The sequence below is a fragment of the Grus americana genome, chromosome 9 (genome assembly GCF_028858705.1).
Source record: "Grus americana isolate bGruAme1 chromosome 9, bGruAme1.mat, whole genome shotgun sequence".
NCBI lineage: Eukaryota > Metazoa > Chordata > Aves > Gruiformes > Gruidae > Grus > Grus americana.
Genome location: NC_072860.1, coordinates 15,076,039 through 15,098,571, shown reverse-complemented (window position 1 = coordinate 15,098,571; position 22,533 = coordinate 15,076,039). Strand labels below are relative to the sequence as shown.

Sequence of the window (22,533 nt, the reverse complement as noted above, 5' to 3'; positions counted from 1 at the left end):
GTAAATTGAAGAACAGATATACACTGGTATTTTGCCTTAGTATTTTCATCTCAGTTGAAAAAAAAAAAATTCTGCAAATACTTTTAACTAGCCTAACCTTTCTTTTATATCCTTTGCCTTGAGATAGCTGGTGATCTTAGATATGTTTTACCTGAGGCTTGTAATTGATAAAATGCCATCCTGGTGCTAAGTATGTAAAATGACCACTGGGTATCAGCTGTGACCTAAAAATGTGTTACTTACCAATGTGTATGGAGAATACACTGTTAAAAGCAGTACTGTACAGCTATTGGTATCTTGTTGGTATCCATTTTTCCCACTTTCCCAATGAAATTTATTTACCTCACTGATACAAAACAATCAGAAAACATTAAGGGGGTTGTATAGGATAAGTCTGATAAATAAGTGTTTAGATCTAATGCTTGGAACCATATGTGATCAATGGGAGGGGGGAACAAAACCAACTATGGAGCTTACAAACAGATCTTTTAAATGACTTTCCAGCTTTGTAAACCCAAGCTTGTGCAACAAATGACACTATGCACAAAGCCACACAAAGAAAAGAATACAGAGTTTTCTTACTACTGCATTTTAAATCAAAAAGAAATTACTGGAAAGCTAGAGGTCCTCACTCTCTGTGGTGTTTTGTTTTTCTTTTTAATGAGAAACAATGATCCCCATGGAGCCAGAAATCTTTACTACTGCACAAATACCTTTGCCTGCAAGAGATAAGAGGGAATGAGATCCTAGAGTAGAGAGCTGCCTCTCTGTGACACTTTCCTGTTATTATCTTTTTAAGGTGTCCTAATGTGAAGTTAGTGCTCCCTCCTGCCATCCTTGCAGGTGTAGAAACTGTCTCTTCTCCTCTTAACAAATACAGCCCTTGGCCCAACACTGTCTTCAGAAGCATTTGTCAGGGAGTCACAGTATGGAGTTCAGCTGTTGTCCTTCAGTGTGCTCGCTATGAACAAGTGTGATATTTCAGTGAGCCTTAGGTTATACTCACCAGCCTGCGTATAGTGTGTGCAAATCTATTTTCCATGTTACCCTTTAATACGGCTGTTTCTCTGAACACAGTAGATGTAAAGGGGATGCAGTGTATTAAATAGGGCTGACAGTTCTTGAAGTATTTTTGGTGTGTTTCCTTATGACTTACAGTAGTTACTCTGGGATTTTTCTGCAAGATCAGAATGTGTATAGAGTTTACAGTTGCCACTAAGCGTCAAGAGATTCTTGTAAGTGTAGGGTGTTCACTGGACATCAGAGGTCTGACACCACAACTTCCCTCGTTTCAGCTTGAATGTAATGATATTGTCCTCTTCTGGCGGATACAGCGAATGCTGGCAATTACAGCAAATACGTTGAGACAGCAGCTTACTAACACTGAAGGTAAGGCTCAGTGATTTGGGTGTTTGAAACAAGAAATTGTTTAGAAATTTTCAAGTGTTCCTGTAGCCATGTGTTCCTTTCATGCTTAGCATGGCTGACTGATTTTTATATCCTGGTTAGGTAATTGAAAGATGTAGAGTAAATAGAATTTGACATTCTATTTACATTAAATGATTTAGTGTAAATATGTCAAATAATTAAGACACTCTTCAGTTTAAAATATTTTCAGTTTACATGACGCCAGTTGTCAGAAGGAATTTCAATAAATAGTGACTGTATTCTTTTTTTTCTCAGGTCAATCTGGCTGTAGATTTTAATTTAAAAATGTTTGATATAAAAAATCAATTCTAATGGATTTTTTTAAAGCCATGCAAAATGTGCTATGTAATATCTAGATGAGTTTATATAACAGTAGCTTCCTTATAAAGCGTCATTTAGGTAGCAGTCTGCTAGTGCCATGGTACAATTACTAATAATGATCTTTTGATTTGTAAAATAGTTTTCAACCTGCTTCTTGAAGAAGGTGCAAGTAAAAGGTTTGAACCTTGTCATGCAGTGCAAGTTACCCTCCATAGAGAGGAAATTGTAGAAAATGTAGAGAGCTAGGTCCTGTCTCTTCAAACCACCTACTTCATTGATAACTGTTGGGCTGAAAATTAGGAAGTTTGATTAGGTAATAGGTATTCCCTCTAAATATGAAGGGCAAGGATATGATAGTTAAGATAACACTGCTTTAAAGAGCTTTTAATTCCTCTTGGCCTTGTATATACGGCAACACCCCTCTGTGTGTCATCAGTCCTTCAGTAGCATACTCTGCTGTCATCATTAACTTCTTTTTCCATCTTTCACCTTTAATTGGCTTAGCCTTGATTCATCTGACAAGAGTGATGTTGATAGCGGAAGTGTAACTGGTAAGAAGGAGGCAGCAAGGATGCTTACAATAAAAGAGTTGTTGGATGTTCCATCTCAAAGAAGAAACTGCTGAATTTAATAGACAGCAAAGCAGTCTACAAATATTTTTATCTCCTCCTAAAAAAGTCATCTAATAATAATTTAATTCAGAGAGAAAATATCCTTTGAAATTTAAACATCTTTCTCAAAGAATTTCCTGTCTTAATGGCCCAAACAGGAGGCTTATGTGTTCAGTAGTCTTTTCTCCAAGAAGTTAGTTAGTCTGGTGACATATACTACATCTCCCATAGACCTTCTGAAAATTTTGTCCTTAGGTTGTTACAGGTGCAAAAGTGTTACCACTCACTTTTTTTTGGTTGGTTTTGTGTTTTTGTTTTTTTTTTTTTTTACAGTAAGACGCTTGGAGAAGAATGTAAAGGAAGTGCTTGAAGATTTTGCAGAGGACAATGAAAAAAAGGTGAAGCTCCTAACTGGCAAGAGAGTCCAGCTTGCAGAGGATCTCAGTAAGTACCTACTCTGTAGTAGTTTGGAACTAGCTTGAAAATGAAGCAAATTCTGACCTTGAGAACACTTAATGCGATATGGGTTGTGTGCTAGCATTTAATTACTATCACAAATGGAATTTTTCTTAAATACAGTCAGAGCTTACTGATTCAAAGGTGGACATGGGTAGTAGTATAGTATGATAAAACAACATAATTTACACCATATGTAAATTCACTGATATATTGCATCAGTATATTGAAAAACGTACTTAAAGCAAAGTAATATTGTAACGGGAAGCTCTCGTTTTTCTGGTACAACATGGTTAATCCACACCTCAGAGACCTGTCTCTGGGTGATTCAATCTTGACTGTGTAAGGAGGTTTTGATCCCATCTTTTTTTAATTATTGGGTGAAATATGCAGCCTTCCCACCGATAATACTGACTTTTAATACAAATTAGGTGGAAGTGCTTGTAACTTACTGGTCAGCTTGTTTTAGGCCATGTATACAGAAACAAAACCTTTTGGACATGAAGATCTGATATAACGGTCACCTCTGCTTGATAAGCACAACATATGAAGAGATTTAACAAGGAGGAAAATCTAACAGATATAATCTTCCAGAAGGATTATGGTAGTTTAATGCTGTGAGTCACTCAAAGTGTGAAGGGGTTTTGTGGTTAATACAGTGAGATTTTAAACAGTGTAAGTTTTTAAGGGGACAACTCAGGCTGAGGTGATACTCCTGTTGTCTACCTGTACATCCAATAAGGTTTAGACTGACTTCTAGCTGATGGGGCTTGCTCTTGCACATATGTTGTTGGGTTTTTGGCTCATTCCACTATTACTCTGTGAGGCTTCCACTTAAACCCCAGCTGTACACCTGGACTGGTAGTGGAAATAAATGATGCTGTCCAAAAGGGAAAAGAAAAAAGCTTGTGATAAAGTTCATGTAAATATATAAACGTCTCCATCTTGAGATCACAGGAGATGACCTTATGTCTTTATTTTGTGCTTGATGTAACAACTAATTTTCTTCTAAAATATGACTTTGGATATTTAATTCAGAATAAATGAATGCTGTGGTCAGTGTTTCTTCTTTTATTTAGCAATGTTCTGATATCCAGGGTTCAGTGGGACAGAGAAGCCTTCAATTGCTATTAGTTTCCTAAGTATGAGTTATGTCTTCTGGTTTTTTACATCCAAAACATCATATAAAACAAATGTTTTGCTTACAATAAACTCAAAATCAAAGGATTTATTTTTGATCGTGCTGGTTTGGTTACATTGGAAGTGTTGTTATTAAAATCCTAGTCAGTTATGGTATTTGTTGTTCTTTAGAAAGTGTTGCTGTAATATTTTGGAATTGTGAGTGGGAGTTTTAGTGAATCTAGGGCAAATTGTCTGGTTTTTTTGACTGGTCTCTAGTATGACTATATAATTTTTATTTTAAGTTCATAATTCTCTCCGAACATCCTGTGTTGTTTTTGAAACCCTGTATTCATGTAGCTGTTCTTCTAGAGTGGATGGAATGTGTTTTACATAATAAGGTTTTTTCATATATGTATATATATGTATGTATGTGTTGAGGTAAAACTAGTGGTAACCTGTGTAGTGGGGCACAGATATTTAATGAGGAAGTTACCTCCTTTTATTAGTGAGCACTACTGCTTGCTTTCTTGCTTTGAAGCTAGATCTTAATTTTTTTAGCTGAGCAAATACTGGCATAGAGTGAAACTTGATGATTTTGACTTATTCCTAAATATTGGGTGTTTCAAAACAAAGGAGCACTAGAAAATACTTACTGTTTAAGTGAATTCGTCTTTATTTTGCACTGAAATCGACTTTGGAATTTTTGCATAGTCAATTTTGCTTCTTACCAGTGTCAGGAATAACCTCCCATTTCAAAGCAGAAACAGCTCGGATAGTTATATTGTAAACTAAGACTAGACCTGTAAGAGCAGCCTGCTGGTGTGTTTATAATCCTAGGTGTCTGTGTATTAGTATATATGCTTCAAGTTTGTAGTATGCATTTCATAAATTGCTGTGTAGCTAAAACACCATCAGTGCACTGTATTTTTTTTTAGATTCAGGAGGTCACAGATCGCACACATGTTTTTTTAAGGAAATAATCATTATTCAGTACAAAATGATGTATGATGGCTTGTTCTGTTTTATTGTACCTATGGGAAGATTTTAAAACTACCACTGCTTAGCTCTGTAGTCAAATCAGAAATGTTCTCTCTACTTTCTGCATGCTTTTATTGCTAAGTGGTTATAATTTTTATGGGCAAATGACAGGAAAAAGGGATTTCTTTGCCTTTCCCTTAGTGAATAGAGTGCTTTTCTGTGGTGCAGGGTTTTTTTATACTCCCGAGACAGACTTTGATAGCATAGAGCATTGAACTCTCATGTGGCTATACAAGTAATTTCCTTCTTACAGCGTTTAGTGATAATCAGGACTCTACTTAAGGAAAGAAAATCCTGACTCCCACAACACACATTCATAAAGTATTTGTATTTTAATTAGGAATGGAATGGCAGGGATCTCCCGAATCATGAAGTCCAGTCTCTCTCTGTTCCAGGCAGCTGTGTTTACATAACCCAGCTCATTCACATATCTTGAGCTCCATCTTTAAATCAGTTAACTTGTTGGGACTCACTATTTGTACCGAAAACATGTTGCAGGATGTCATTCCTTTGATGGTTACAAACTATCTTTTAGTTTCCAGTCTAAATTTGTAAATATGAGGCCAGGATTTGCTTCCTGGTTGGAAACTGGACTTGTAAATCTAAATTATTTATATACCTGAGGTTGGGACGCTTCCTCATGATGCTGATGATACGGCAACACTGTCTCACTTCTTTTACATCAGTCTTTTAATGCTGAAGCTCTGGAAGTGTTTTATTGTCTGGTTAGGATACTGGTTAATGTCAAACTGTTTCTAACATGGGTGACCCAGTCTTGTAATGAGAGCTCATATAAGACTCAAAAATTATTTGAGCAGGTTTTGTTATCTGTGTTCTACAGCCTTGTATGGTATTTTAACCCTATATATGAGTGTTTCTTGATGATCTTTAGGCCCCAAGTCGTGCTGCTTCTCATTGTTCACTTCTCAGGTTTTATTCTGGATATTTTAAAGACTGTAAACAGATCTTTTGAACTGTTTCTAACAAATTATGTATTTTATAATGTACTGAAGGTTACTTTTTCTTCAAAAAAAGGCTTTAAATGTAATGTACATGTACTCCCTATCATAAGTATCATCATGATATTTGTACCAGTAAACAGTTACTAAGTTTATGGAAATAAAGAAGCCCTAGGACTAGAGACCATCTGGAAGAAAGGATCGTAACATACAAAAAGGGGCAGAGCAGAAGATGAATAGCTGAATTGGAAAAAGTTACTTCAAAAATGTCCTAAAATGCAATCAATCCATAAGAGTGCCTGTATTGAAAGAAGCCTGTCATCGGTTTATCCTAGGGTCCTGTCCCTGGCAATGAGCAGGCGTGGGTATTTAGGGAGCAGCATAAGAACAGGTTAATCATACAGTAGTACTTGCCTGGTATGCTCTTTCAGCATCTAACAATCTGTGGTTCCAAGATTTCCTAATCCTGTGTTAATATCTTTGTGATTAATAGCCATTCATGGGGGGTTTTTTTTCCTCCTGTGAATTTCTCTAATTGCTTTTTGAACTCATGTAAACTTTGGCATCTGCAACATCCTGTGGCAATTAGTTCCAGAGTTTAACTACACATTGTGTGAAAAAGTACTTCCTTTTGTTTGTTTTTGAGCCACCTGCCAGTTTCATTTGGTTCTCCTTAGTTCTTGCACTGTGGAAGAACATTCAGTAATCTTTCTCTATTCATTTTTTGTGCCACTCATGATTTCATAGATGTTTATGCTACCTGCACTTGCTCTTCTTTTTCCTGTCTTGAAAAGTTCTTGTCTGTGTAGTTGCTCCTTGCAAGGACATTGTTTCATAGCTTCAATCAGCCCTGCCACTCTTTTCCCTTCTTTTAGTTCTACTAAACCCTTTTTGAGACAAAAGAGCAGAACTGTGCAGAATATTTGAAATGTGTCTGCACTGTGGATTTATACAGTTGCATTATGATGTTTTCTGTTTTTTAATCTGGTCTTTTTATAGTAATTCCTTGTAGTCCATTTTCTTTTATTTGCTTGCTGCTGAGCAATGAGCTGAATGGCTGCACCGGACTATCTGCTACAACTCCAAGTTCTTCTGTGAGAAGTAACAGCCAGTTCAGAGCCCTAGTCATTTTACATGCTGTGTTTTTGAAACTGTAGAGACAGTTGAGTATTTCAGGCATATTCAGTAATTAGTAGGAACCTGATTTAATGCAATTGTTTACAACCTACTTCAAAACTCTGGTGAATTATTTATATCGAAGTTCTTCACCAAAGTTGTCTGTCAGATCAAGGACATACCCAGGTCTTTCACCCTACCTTGGATAGCCTCGTAAGCAACAGGAATTACATTTACTGTCTGGTTGGCACATGCATCTTAATTGTGCTCCTTTCTGAAGGACAAAATATTTTGATTTGAAACTTATATTACACACAACTTTGATTTAACTAAGCATATAGTAAAATACTGTATCTTAAATATACCATGTGCTAGGTTTTCTAAGAAGTAAAATGGGGTGGAGGGAGCTAAAAGTATAATGGTAAACGTTAATCTTTTAAAAGGAGAATTTCTACTCATAAAAATGCCTCGTCGGGACTACCCTGTTTGTGTTGCAGGCTTTAAGGCACTGCTTGTAGCTGGAGGGAAGATCTAGTTATCTAATGGTGGCAAGTCAGCCCCTTCAAATGCCTATGGCTGTGTTTATGCACAAGTGTGTGTAGCTGTACACAAAGCTTTTCCACTTTCTTTTTTTTAAAAAATATTAATTACCCTTTGTTTCAACAATACCTTAGATGGATCAGTCAGTGTGTATCTTTTAATTCTATCAGTAATCTTTTACAGTATTTACTAGTTCGTACTATTTTCTCCTGTATTCCTGTGTAACTTTTCTGAAGTGACTGACATTGGACATTCATGCAGGATGCCTCTGAACTTACTGAAAGTTCTTACATTTTAAATGTATTTTATTTCTTTTGCTGCAAAATTTGTTAAAATGGTAAAACTACTGGCATTTGCTGAGGTTCAGGATCTTTTTGATGGCAATGCTAAAGTGGGTTTACTGTGAGGGTGGTGAGGCACTGGAACAGGTTGCCCAGAGAAGCTGTGGATGCCCCATCCCTGGAAGTGTTCAAGGCCAGGTTGGATGGGGCTTTGGGCAACCTGGTCTAGTGGAGGGTGTCCCTGCCCGCAGCAGGGGGGTTGGAACTAGATGGTCTTTAAGGTCCCTTCCAAGTCATTCTGTGATTCTATGTTTATTAATAAAAGACAATTTTTTGAAGTCACACCTTCCCTAGAACCATATTTTTTTTATTGTGTTTTTCAGTATTGAGTAATAATTCTTTTTTTTTCCTGGAAAAAAAAAATATGTAGGTGAAATAATTTGATTTCAAGATCAATAACCTTTTCTACTGTTTTATTTTTAACACAAATGATAGAGTAGTAATTTCAGCAGAAATACTCTATAGTTCTATGCAAAATTGATAGCATGTGGATAAATCTTAACTTCCTGTCAACTACTTTTTAACATGGCAATTTTTTTTAATGTTGAGCTCCCAGTGAAATGTTTCCCAGAACTACCTAATTGTTTCCAGAATTCCACTCTGCTGGACTTGCTCTTTTTATATAAGTGGCCAAAGCAAACTTCCTCAGTAGTGTGAACTTTGTCCAGCAATGAAGTTGCCATACAACTTTCCAACACAAGATGGCAATGAATGGCCTTTATAGGAGGAGTGGGGAGGATGGGCACCCAGCAGAGCTAGTGCCAAGCCTCCCATCTCTGGTTATTTTTTTTCTTGCTTTTTGATGCATGAGCACGGCTTAGGCAGTGGTTTCTTGAATGTTAAGGTTTTTCTTCTGGGAGGCAAGAGCCTTGTCCCTCTTGTTTTCCACTCTCTGGGGTTTTTTTGTTTGTTTGCATGACATAATTTAGGAAGACTGTAAGGGATGGTCATTTTCCCCTCAGTTACACATTTCTCATTAGCAACTGCGTGGAAAGTATTAGTTTATTAATCTTTCTTACTAAAAAAAGTTACAAACCGAATGCTTTAATCATTTCAGAAAGCAAATGGGAAATTCTAGTCTCTTATCCTAAACCTAAATATATTCATATTGCAGTAGCATTTAAAACTTGCTAGGTGGTGCCCATGTACGTTGAATACTTAAGGTGAATCCTGTCTTCAGGCAGTCAGCAGGACCTTTGCCATTGACTTTGTTAGAAATGAAATTTCACAGACCCCAAAGAAATACACATGCTGTATCTTCACTTATTTTTTCTGCTTTATTCCTTTTGAACAGCTAAACTATGAATGTTGCAAAGGGATCTTTTATGTGCACAAGACAAACACATAAGGATAGTACATGCAAAACACCTTTCCTAGGTCAGCATACTATTCATCCAATATCCTGTTCCCTCACAAGTTAAAAAAGAAAACCAGAACTTGGCCAAATTATAAGTAAAACCATGTGCATTGACACAGGGAGAGGAATTGGCAGCAGGTGGGAAGGGCCTTGCGGAATGCCTGTGGAAACTTGATCCTGAAATTACTAGGTATGAATGTGAAGGGGTCAGCCTCCAAGTTCGTTTGTCAGAAATATTGACACCTGTACAGGTGTCACGGGCTAGCTGAGACTGCATTCTGCACAAAAGCTTTTTGAAACTTTTTGAGTGAGCCCTCACATGAAGAAAAGATAGCTTAGGGCCATTTGTTTAAATTCTGTCATATGTTTGTAAGGTATGAATATATAACAGTTTGCAGAACTTAATTATTTTCTTGTAAAGACTAAAACATATAAAACCTAAATAAACCAGTGTTACAGTAAAATACTTTCAAGTTTTATATCTAAAATCATTGTTTTAAGCTCACTGCATTAAATTCTTAACTCTTTCTCTTGTGTCGAATCCATTAGTGTTGAATGTAAACCTTTTGCAAACTTTGAGCATGAATGATTTAATATCATTATGAATATAATAAACTTACCATTTTAATGGAGTTAAAAAGCTAATATTAGCTAAGTTGCTACTTCCATATGCAAGTTGCTGACTCAGGATCTGGAATTCCTGTGATGTATTTGACTAAGCTGAGTGGGCTCTGTCATGTCTGATATATGTAACAAAGTGATATAAATCTAAGCGTGTCTTTTTTATTATGCATTTATGCAAAGTTGGGGATAAAGTCTGTGAGCGGTGCTTTGCAGATAATGACTTGCACTGTGGTTATTTTTTTTTTTCTTTCACTACTGTTAGCTGCAGAATAAAAATGTTGTGTGAAACTAATCAACACTATTTTGATTTGACCTCTGTCCTACATGACATTGTTTGCATGTGCTCCTTAAAAATCATGATTTGACTTGGTTTTCTAAAGCCTTTGCTTCCATTTTCTCTTCTGTTTATGAGATTCAACTTTTCTAAAAGGTCACAGCATTTCATAAGGGGGAAAAGCTCAGCTGTAGGGGGAAAGACCTTCTCTCAAATAAGCAGATCTTAGGTAATTTTCCCTAGAAATAAGAGGTAGACAAAACAGCTCAAAAAGCATTGGTTAGTAGTCCTGAAATCAGTGCTTAAGGTGCTTGTTCAGAACCAAATGTGGGTTTTGGTGTTTATAAGATGCAGGAAAAAAAGGTAGAATTTTGAAGATATTTGAATGTAGAGCCCAGATGTTGCCCCTGCTGCTCAGAGAGACAAGGAAAAGAGTAAAGCATCCTAGGAAATCCAAATGGAGGAGTAACTTTATTAGAATCTGCAGAGTTAGGGCTGTTTTGTGATCTTATTTCTTCCATGATGCCTAAATATTAGAGTTTTAGAAGCTATGTAAGTAAGAATATGATCACTTCATAGTTGTGAGACAATTCACAGAAGTGAGGAGCACTCAGTTATAGTCTGATCCTGAGTTGGCAGAAGGTTACACCAGGAGATGTTGTGGCCTTCTAACTGGACAAAAGCAGAGTGGCCATTTTCCTCTGGGAATCACCGAATAGATCTCCAACTTCCGATAAGCATGTGCAGGGTAGCTACTGTCTTCATGGTTCAGGACATTAATATGGCCTGAGTCTTATCAGAGACTGGTTGTCATTTAGAGCAGGTTCATTTCTGCCCAAATCTCAGTTAGTCAAAGTGCTCATGTCAGCTGTCTGTGTCTGAGTTCAAGCTTGTGCTGGTGTCATCAGTGTGCTGGTGGCAGTACGACTCCTGTCCTCCCTTTGAGCTCTGTAGACGTCCTGGTGCTCCGTGGCACAGGAGGTCAGAGGACAATGTGCTTGGAATCAGTCTGTGTGGTTGTGTCTTCGGTTTCCCCTACCTTTGCACATGATCAAGTCCACAACAATGCATGCTGTTATTTTTAGTAGATTTGCTAACTTTCTGGTATTCTGTTAGAATGCAAATTAATTGGTTTTGCATGATTATCATGTTTTTAATTCCATGTAGATAACTTATGAAATTAACCCAAGCGAGTGTGCTTTGACATGAAAGACACTGGTTAAATGTTTACGGGTGGTTTTTTTGGTGTGTCGTCCCCCGCCCTGAGTTTTGGGCAGCTGCACAAAACTAATTAATTAAAACCAGAAGAATGTGTAGGACAGTCTGTTTCAAAGTGCAGATAAGGTAGTTCCTGCTTTGTGTCATGGCAGAAAGTGCTTTAAAAAGCTGCATCTTCTCAGAGAGAGAAGTAATCCTCGAGGGAGAACATACATCACTTGTAAACCTCTTGTGATGGAGTGATGGTTTACTTTAACTTAAGAATCCCAGATGACCAAAGTCTGTCTGCTGTGATTTCTTAAAGTTATTGATGAAGAGTTAGGCACTGATGTCCAGGTTCTAAAACGGATCCTTACAAAGTTCAGCACATTTGTCACTGACTAAGCGAAGCCTATCACTTAAAGCTGACATTGAAAAATAATGATAAACTGCTACATGAGTAATGACGTTTTTAATGCCTGTTAATCTTACCCTAGACCCATGTCTCTTGTACTTGAGGGTCATTCTGGTCTGGTCTGCCAAATTGATTTTTTTCCTACAATTTCCTTAATGATGCAAGGATCAAAACATCTAATTGGATGCTATTTTCTTTTTAGTACTGGTTGCTTATGAAGGTACCTATTAATCAAAATTTAAATAAGTACTTATCATGGAGAGATTACTATTTGTTTAAATGCAAACTTTTAAACTTACCAATCTATGTACTTGTTTTGAACTAGTATGGAACTGTGGAGTGCAACATTCACATGTCCAAAAGCTGGAGAAGTCAGCGTGGTGTATGTTGCGCGTTGTTAATGTTGTAGTGGACTCCGCTTCTAATTTGGAAGTCTATATAAAAACAAAAGGGAAGGAAATATTTTCAGCTAGGAATGATAACAAACTAAGAAAAAATAATAATGACCTGTTTAACTTCAGGGTGTGATAACTTAAGTTTCTGACTGTCAAAAATGTAGTTTATTATGGTATAAAAATTTATCTCATCACCATTTCATTTCTGACATATTTTAGAGAGACTTTCACATAAATAGTCCTGATAGCTAGATAATATGTTTATACGCTAACTAATGAGCATGCTTTATTTTGGGTGTAGAAACAACATATATCAATTATTTCTTGTGTTCAAATCTCTTTACAGTTTTATAGCCTTAAGGTTACAGTAGCCATTACATAAGTAATTTACCTTTACAGCTGTATATGTCCTTTCTACATAAGAAAAAGTTTATTTATTTATTTACATCACTGGATCATTGGGTAATATTTCTGGTTTGCCTTTATACTTTTCGCTATTTCCACTCAAAATAATGAGCATCATCATGTTGTGATTCATTTTAGCTCAACAGTTTTGATTTTGAAATGAAATCTTTGTGTCTGTAAATCTGATTCAAAATGTGTCTGCTTTATCAGGTTGCTTTGTCATTGTGCTACTAAGCTCCTTCTAGCTGTCCAGTAAGCAGCACAGCTAAGTTCTGTTGAAAGACTGAGTTATTAAAGCAGTTTTAATTAAAAAATCTAAGGTAGACAGAGGACTTGAAAGGTGCCCGTGTCCTACATTGCTATTGCAGATACCATGACTCTCATAAACTTGCAGCTTAATATAAATTAATAATTATTTGTGCATTAAGCTAACTTTAATAACAGTATAGAAATGTATACTAGTTTGTGATCTTTCATCGTGATTTGGTTATATTTAGTTTCTTTTCTGTAGACAAGCAGGACTGATGCGTAATAGCCCATAGAAACATATCTTGTATAAAGTCAGTAGTCTGCATTATTGTCAGTTTTGCTTCAGCCCCTACCTCTGTTCTCGTGTGCTCTGTCAGACGCAGAAAGACTTGGTGCTTGCCAGCCTGAGGAGCCCCAGGGACCGCTCCAAGAAATACAGTCGGCTTCTGTTCTGTGCTCTTCGACTGAGGGGGGGGGAATTTGTTGTTGAAGCTGTTTCATTAAGCTGCGGAGGTCTCGCTTGTGAATCTGGGGCAACTATAGATCAAGACATTGATTGATTAGTAATCTACAATTTCATCAGCACAATGCACACTTGCTGTTTCTGGTGCTAAAAAGCATTATTATTAATGCTAAAATAACGTTCCAATGCTCAATACCTTGTAAAATTAGCTGAAGTGTTTTCAGATAAGCTGTCTGCTGCTGCTTGGTTATCTTTAGTCTGAAATAAAGGTGATACTGTTTTGTACAGACTGCTGATAGCTTTACTCAGATATGATATGCAGGGATTAATAATGATATTAATACTTGCAACAAAAGTGACTTCAGTAATGGCAGCTGTGATTTTTTTTCTTTTTCTCCCGTCTAAAATGACTTCTTAAGACTAAGATTTTATGTTTCTACAGTAGGCTAGATATACTATCTGGACGTGGTCTTTTTCCATTTGAGAGATGGATTCACCTACAACAAGGAAGAGAAAAAATGTGTACACACACACACATATATATATATGTATGCCTTTGTAGGAAACCGGCTCATTGATGTTTTCTCCTGTTAATGCCATACTAAAGGAAATTTTCAACCAGGTCACCAGCAGGCAGTTGTTGATGAACTCGTATGTTGACTGACTCTTGGAGATTTTAAGTGATACTAATATGCTTAGCGTCTTGTCTTGTTCTAGGGTTTAAAATAAATATTTTTGAGAGGACACTGAAATACTATCTTTGTCTATTTAATAATGAAAGCATCTCATCTGCTGCACTTGGATAGTTAAAGCATGTCCCTGTCCTTCTCATTCTTTCTGGAACTGGTAACTGGAGTGCAGGTATTCTAGATGTTGCTCAGATTAAAATACCTTTTATCTCAGGAGGGCAAAGGGATTTAAGGCAAGTAGAAAAGTTGTCAGTAACTCTGGTGAATATAGTGTTGGTTATCTAGCTTTATATGTCTAAGAGGGGAAGCCTCTTATATGTATGATTTATAAATGTATTCACCACATTTTTGTGTCATAATTATTCCATTCCAGTGAGCATACTTTGAAATCAGAATTTATAGAAAGAACTTAATTAAACTGGCTGCAAAATCAAATCTCATTATCGATTGCAATATTTATAAGAAATATTTTGTAACAATAAAGGAAAGCTACTACAATGCAGCATCATTTAGCATCTTCATTCAGTCTAACTACTAGTAACTAAAGAGTATGCTAGCTATTTTATGCAAGCTTGCATTTTAAAGGCTGTATATTTTTAATGATTCATGGATTTACTACATGAACTATTATAAATTCCATTTAAACTTTGCAGGGTTCTGCAGTGCTTTTATTACACTGAGCTAATTGTTTAAGAATCATTCACATGATTCATCCTCCTGCTCAGCCTTTTTAAAAAAACTTTTAGCTGCTGAAACTCTCTTTACAAACCAATATTTATAGCAGTTTGACAGCAGGATGAGGAACAGCGTTTGTCTTTGTAATAGCTTAAAGAAAAGGCCTTTCCAGCACCCAGCCATGCAGTTACAATCTTGACCTCTTTCTTATGCTGGGAACATACATACAGCAGACAAGCAGCACCTCCCATGTGTTTTCTTGACCCTTTGACTGTCCATTCACTTCCCATCTGTTTTGCAGCCTTAAAGGAACAGAGGGGGCCCTCTACTTATAAATCTGTCTTTGCAGCTGATAAATGATGTTCTGTCTCTTTAAGGGCAGCCTGGGTGGTTTTGCCTTTTTTTTCCCCTCGCGCCCCCCCCCAAAAAAAAACCCTTTAGCTTTCCTCTTGGCCTCATCCAGAGGAAAATATGGTATGTGAACAAGAGGAAACTGGCAAAAAATGTGATGGGTAGTTTCAAAGGATTTTCTAAAATTCAGCAGGACATGACCCTACAATGATCAGTAAATTATAGTAGCTGTTAGGTTGTGGTTGTGTGAGACATGAGAAAGCATGTCGATGCAGGTCTTGTAACTGTGGGTGGAAAGTCTGCTTTCTGGGGCATTATTTGGAGTGACTGTGAGCATGCTGCCTCTTACTATTTCAACAAGAAGTAAAGCTTTTGCATGGCCCTTAGAAAATCCAGGAATGTGGTACAGAAGGCTGAGCTCGGAAGCGATGATTTTCCCTCCCTTTCCTTCTCCACCTGACTGTTCAGAGGGGGTTATATACAACTATGGGGTTTGTGTCTTAGGTAGCCCTAAGCTAAAATTCAACTTTCAATAGGAAACTGTGGTGGATTGACATTTCCAGTTTTTAATGGTGCGCTTCTGGGCATTCTGATGAAATAGGACTACAGACTGGGCTTTCCTTTTTATTGGAGGAAAGATGATGCATTCACAGCAGTAAATGCAACATTTCTGCCTCTATGGTTAATTAACCATAACACAGAAGTAGCACAGCAAGCAGTGAGAATGTTTATAGGCAAGAAAGGGATTAAGAAAGGAAGGAAGATTAAAAAAAAAAAGGGGGGAAAAAAGAGAATAAAGTCTAAGCACAGTCCAGAGCAAAAGGAGTAACAACCATGAGCTTTCAAATATCAAAGCCATGTAAACATTAGTTGGAGTTAGAAATCACTTTAATGTAGAACAGGAAGATTTATAATGAGGTATTAACACACTTTTACTGTGGTGGTTTAATGCTATAAGTTTCATCAAAGTACAAAATAAAGGTGGATCTGTGTCCAGAAAGATTTTACAATTTTTCTTGATGCTGCAACTGAAATTTGATGTCATACAGGCAAACTTGTAAACAGGGGAAGGGAATGCTTTTTGATTTGCCTAAAATACTCATGAAGTTTTCTCCCTGTTGTGGTACAGACAGACATGAACATCTTTAAAATTCTGTGCTAAAACCATTGGGTTTTTACAGGTAAGTATATATGATTTGAATGTCTCAAACTTCATTTATCCTCAGAAGCAAAAAAAGACAGGTTTTGTGGGCAGAGGCCACATCTTCTATTAAACCAATTAATGCAGTTGAAAAATATCTAGAAAATGTTTTCTTGCTACTTAGAGCATGGTTGAAATAAATCAGTAATGTACTTTGCTTTTGTAATTTGTGCTTAATATTATTTTGAGATTATTTGGCCTTACCTCAGGAGATTCGTTTGATAACTTAGCCAAGCTTATCTTTAATTAACAGTGCAGAAGCTGGGAAATCACTACTAAAATGAAACAGCTAAACAATCTAAGGCAGCAATCAGTACGCAAGCACTTCTTGTCAGACTGAATATTTCAGGGGTTTCCCTTCTGACCAGCTTATGATATTAGGAAAAGCAAACTTTATCTGTGGCTACGTCTTTCTGTGTTCACAATGTATCCAAATCCTCATTACAGATCAATTAGTCTGGTTTTGAGCCTTTAGATTTAGGATCACAGGATTAATGAAAAGAAAATGAGTGGGTAGCATTATCATTTCTTATGGAGATAAGGAGAGACTGAGCATGAATGAGGATCTCAAGAAGCCTGAATAAAGAATTTCCTCATTCTGTCAGTGAAGTTTTATGGGCTATGGAGGGAGGATTATGGGAATATTCATGACCAGATCAAGAGGCAGAATGAGTTATGTATGAACCAGCTTATCTTTTAGGTAAACACAGGGTAAATGGGAAGTAGAATACCCATTCATTGCCCCTAGACCTCTGAATTTTACTGTTCTAAAGATGGAAACAAGGGTTTAGTTACAATTATTCTTCATTGATTTAATTTGATTTTTTGATCGCTGTTTAACAGGTGCTGGAAGAATTATGTATTTGTAACTTCAGGTCTGCATTAAAACTACCAAAGACCCCCTCATCTTTCTAGCATCCAGTGTAAGCGATAGTGTATATTTAAACTTCTGCAGTACCGTATAATAAGAGGGTAGTACTTTAACACCTTTCTGTGATACTGGAGCATTGTATAACAGTGCTATAATTTGCTAGCAAGCTGCATGATTTTAATCTGTGGTTTGTACATGGAAAAACACAATATTGCAAAACCTAGAAAGAACAACAGGTCGCCTTTGCTTATCCCTTAATTTACTTCTATAGTAAGCATTTTTATCCAAAACCCAAATGATGTTCTGGATTTGGCATGTTGATAAACCTTCCTCAAAAACAAAATGTACTATAATTTACAAGCATAAGTCACAAATATTTTTATCTAGGTGTCAGTCAAAACCCTGCAAATGTGGGTACACAGCTTGTGCATTTCACAGGAGAGAACTTACAGAATCACAGACTGGTTTGGGTTGGGAGGGACCTTAAAGATGCTATAGTTCCAACCCGCCTGCCATGGGCAGGGGCACCCTCCACTAGACCAGGTTGCTAAAAGCCACGGAAGATGGGTAACATCTGACTCTTGAATTGTAACAATTAATTGTTGTTTCAAATGCAATGTCACATGGTGCTGATGAAACTACAGGCAGTTATCCCAGAATTGCAGACCCTGCACTTGCGCTCATTAGAAGAGTTCTGCCCGAGCATTTGTGTTTACTGGTTTATTAAGATGTGTGTTGTGTAAATGCATAACTCTGCCATTAGCCTATTTGAAAAGTAAACCAATTTAGCAGACTGCTTCTCTGGGCTACAGAATGGGCTTGTGGGAAAATGTTACAGGTTGGCTGGGGTCTGCTGCTGCAAAAGGCTTTGCTGCTGCTAAGAATACAGGGCATAGCATGAATAATTGCAGCTATTTGGCAGTCATTGTAGCTGTTCTTTTTTAAGAATAGCCAGCATGTTTTTCCAAAGTATTAAATTACCTCAAGAGCTCATAATTATTACAGTTAAGCAATCATTTCAATTCAGTCCAAGTATAAAAACTAATAAAGTGTTCATAATATGGAGGCAATTTTAGTATGTCTGTTCTCTGAGCAAACACAGCTGATTCAGTATATTCTGGTGGAATACATATTTGCTATCCTGTTATTTTAATATGCCCTAATCAGAAAATTAAAATAGATTTTGTTGGCACAAACCTTTTTTAAGGGTGAAATAATAATTATAGATTTTTGCTGATACTGTTAATTTTCAGGACTGGAATATTTCACTGGCAAGAGGTTGAGAAGGAAAAATATTTACATTTAATACTGCTAAATTTGCCTGCTTTCATTGAGTCTAATGGCTTGATCAATATAAAGAACATACTTGGGGAAAGCATGTAGCAATTAAAAAAAATCCACATCAAAAATAAAGCTCTTGAAAGCACAATATGAAGAGATCTTCTGGGTTGAGATCTAATCTCCCATTATCACTGGCAACTGCTGCTCCTTTTGGAGAGTGAGGTCCAGGATTAATAATTTCCAAAAATGTCAACTCTGTGCAAGATAATAGGACATTACTTCAAAGGCTAATTTTGTAAACATACATAGAGCATCAGTATTGGAAGCTAAGTAGTTGCCTAAATAAATGCCATAGAATTAATGTTTTCATTACACAAGAGGTTTATATACTGACATGCAAACAATACATATTGTTTTTATTTAAAAAGGTAGTAATGAAAACACTTTGAATGTGCTTAGTAAGGAGAAGTGGTCATGGGACTACTTTTTTTTTCATTGACAGCAGCTTTCAAAGATTCTCTCTGCTGAACTGAATCAAGGAAATTTATTTTTTTTTTACTCCTCCAGTAAAAATCAGCTACTGCTGCTTCTTAACTTCCAACATACAGCTTTTGCCCTCACACTGACTGTATGTAATCTTCATTTAATATCAAAGTACTTTAAAAAAAAAAAAAAAACAAACCAAAATCAGCTGAAATTCAAGAAGGTTCTTTGGTATTTTCTTTAGGACCCAAAGCATGATTCAGCCCCACTGTACATTTGTGTGTGTAGATAAGCACCACTGGGGAAGGGGACACCAAAGCATTGAAAGTATAAGTGGTTTGCCCTTTGTCACCTAAGAATTGCACAATAAAGATATAAGTTCGAGATTTCTTCATCCTCATGCAGGCTATTTTCCATGGTTTATTTCAAATACTAACCAAAATTCTGTATTTCTGTTAGAACAGGACTACAGGGGGTTGTTGAGGTTCTATTATCATTATAATAATAATTACTCTAAAATGGATTTCATAACTGTGTGGGATTGTCACTTTGTTACTGGATGAAACTTTTAGTACCCTTAGCAATGTTCTTAGACCATTCTCTTTAGCGGTCTTTTTTTTTTTTTTTTTTCCCCACTCATGCTTATGAATCCCATTTAAGGCTGATTGTTTTATTTTTCTTTCTGTTTTGCTGTTATTTCAGCTCAGGAAAGCAAGTTTATAACATATGGTATTGCTAAAGAGAAGAAAACATTAATAAAAGATTTTTTTAAAAAAAAGTTCAAACCTTGTATCTCATACAAGGGAACACACGGCTTTAATCTGATAGTATTTTTAGCTTGAAATTAAAAAAAAATTGTCTGTGTTTATGCTCATCTAACTTATTTTTGTCTGTCCTACTGCTTTCCTCCTGTTCCTTCATACTTCTGAAGTGTGTGTTTTTTCATAGCTATAATCATACACAGAAGGAGCTTCAAATGAGGATGTGGTGAGAGAGAAGCAGGAAATCTCGCAGGCTTTGGATTCCAGCTATGTTCTAAATCTTGCTTCATAAGCAATTTAATAAATCAAATAGGTTATATGATGACAAGTGTTGCATGGAATTGAGAAAAGAGTGGAAAAATGCCTAAACCCCTAAATTTTTCCCAGTGTTGGTTGCCTTTTCATTCTTAGTAACTATTTGTAGTTGTGTTCAAGTCATGTTTTTGCAGAGAAATAAACTCCCAGCTTTAGTATTCATATAAAATAAGATTCTGCCTACATCCATCTGGTTACTACTGAAGTGCACGGAAATAAAGTGCAAGTTTGAAACATTCTTAACATTGTGCATGCCCTTTTGAATGGGTGTCTTGAGTGCTGATGTTTGGTTCCCTGAAATTCTCCCTGCTGAAAGGGCACTGGCTTTCACTCTTTTTAGAATGATTAGTAGTGTTTGTGACACTTGCTGTGGAGAATAAAGATATTTAGTTAACAGAGAAAGGGATTGGTGGGCATTAGTTAAAAGATAACAACTCCCTACATGTAGCAGGTGTATAGTAGTTCTGTGCATGATCTAATGGAAATTTCAGGGGTTTTAAATACAATGTTTCTAGTATTGGATTGCTTTAGTAAATTTTTGAATTATTAAACTAGCATGATAATCATAAAATGTTTCTAGAAATTCTTCAAATGGGACAGGGTTTCATTTTTTCTGATGTAGAAAAAATGTTCTAAATCTTAGTAATTAAGAAACTAAATGCATAGGGCAATATTGACGATAGCATTATTTTTTGTTCATGTTTGCAGGGGTTTTTTTGTGGTTTTGGTTTTGTAGTGGGGTTGTTTTTTTTTTTTTTCTGGGCATGTCCTCACTTAAGTATTAGGTATTTGAACGGTGATCTTTTTAATTTCTCCAGAAAAAGTTCGGGAAATCCAGGAAAAACTTGAAGCCTTCATAGAAGCCCTCCATCAAGAAAAATAGATTGTTCAAGCAGGTAATCATGTTTAGATGATAAAAAGATTGCTGCAATTTTCTCATTGTTCAGTATAAAATGATTATCCATCTCTTTCAGATGCACACGTTTTCATACAGACTTTGTGAAAATTCCTTTTTCTTTTATTCCAGTGCCTACCTGCTGCTGCTTCTTGCTTCTAATCTGCAGAACTATACTTTCAGCTTTTACACTACAAGCAGATAGGAAACTTGGTAGAAATACAATTACTGACTACTTATTCAGATATTATGAAACACTGTTGGCTATTTGATTATTCTCAGTTCATTATTTTTATCTGTGTTAAGAGAAAGAAGGCATAACTAGCTGGAATCAAAATTAAGGGAACACTTTTCTTGTCATAAAAGCATTTTGATTCTTTCTTTCCTTAAAGGCACTGTGTATTGTTAGCAAAAATATTTGCATGCAGCTGATTTCCAAATTTCTTTCTTCTATAGTAATTCTCAAAAACACAAGCTTAAGTGCTGTCATATATTTGCGCACCTTTAAAATAATCTCCTTTCTGTTTCAACAGCAACTTTACACAAGAATGCAGCCTTTTCCAGGATACCTTGCACAAAGAAGACTGAATAGAAATGGCTTTTGTGTCCCATTCTCTTTCCTATTTTTTGGGGAGCATCCTGAAATGTTGGAGGAAAAAGAAAATAATGTCTCATGGGATTGAGAAATTCAGTTAAAATCTACCTGCTCATGTAATTTTTGAAGCTACATGCACATGACAGAAGAATCTGACTTGTGTGTCAATGGGATAGCTTGGGAGCTTGCTGAAGTTGTACATTTAAGTTGGGTTTTTTTCCTGAAAGGAAAAAAAGCTTTTATTTTTGGCATCTGTCTTGTATGGTAGAGCTGGATCATATTCATAAAATGATTTTATCTGTTGTCATTTTCTTGCCTGCAAATGATCCTGGGAGTTTGACATAAAGTTTTAGTATTTGTATGTACATTAAAACACCCTTCTAAGTAACGCCATTTGTATTTGTTATGTTCTGTGCTGATGCATTCTCTGGTTGCTCCGGTACAGATTTAAAAGCATGGTATTGAGATCTTGAGAGGAAGTTGTGGATTTTGTTAAACTCCTAAACTCTTGAGAGACATCATCCAAGCAATTCTTGTAGTGCTTTCAAGTGAAAGTACAGACTGCTCTTCACTGACACCTTAAAAGGTTTGGCTCAGGAAATAATGTCAACAGCTGCTCCTTTTACCTGTTCTTTCCTAATATATATTGTTACTCTTGAATCATAGCCGATTACATTTCATTTCTGGGATTGCACAGACTCTGATATCCTTGTTAACTCCTCCCTTCACCATAGGTACAAAGTAACCTGATGAAGTACGTGTGAAATGTAGAAAGATACTCCATACAATTCCAATTTGTCCAAGCTGCTTAACTAAAAAAGGAAAAATATAATTAATGTAATTTTTCTAATAGCTACTGTAAGACCAAAATCGCTTTTACAAGAATGTCATGCATAAGGTTCTTCCACTTGATTTCTATCATTCAGTATAGTAAAAATAGTAAGTAGTCTTTCTTTTACTGCCTTTCAGTTTTTCCATAGAAATGTCACTTCTGACAAATTTAAGCATGATATATGCTCTGTATCATAGGTGCCTGGTGATTAATCACCACCATATTTTTGTGCCCACGCTTTGCCACAAATGATCTGGGTACACTTCTATGGAA

General features: G+C 36.3%; 1 protein-coding gene across 6 annotated transcripts in view; it reads left to right on the top strand.

Annotated features, from left to right (window-relative positions):
* OPA1 (OPA1 mitochondrial dynamin like GTPase) overlaps positions 1–21,819 on the top strand; it is a 56,933-nt gene extending 35,114 nt beyond the window's left edge. For all 6 annotated transcript variants that reach the window (XM_054834954.1, XM_054834951.1, XM_054834955.1 and 3 more), the window contains 4 exons: positions 1,296–1,389; positions 2,694–2,804; positions 20,757–20,834; positions 21,367–21,819. In XM_054834954.1, coding sequence (XP_054690929.1) covers positions 1,296–1,389; positions 2,694–2,804; positions 20,757–20,821 — 270 coding nt within the window. In that variant the 3' untranslated portion in view covers positions 20,822–20,834; positions 21,367–21,819. The remainder of the gene's footprint in view (positions 1–1,295; positions 1,390–2,693; positions 2,805–20,756; positions 20,835–21,366) is intronic.
* Positions 21,820–22,533: the final 714 nt, after the last annotated feature.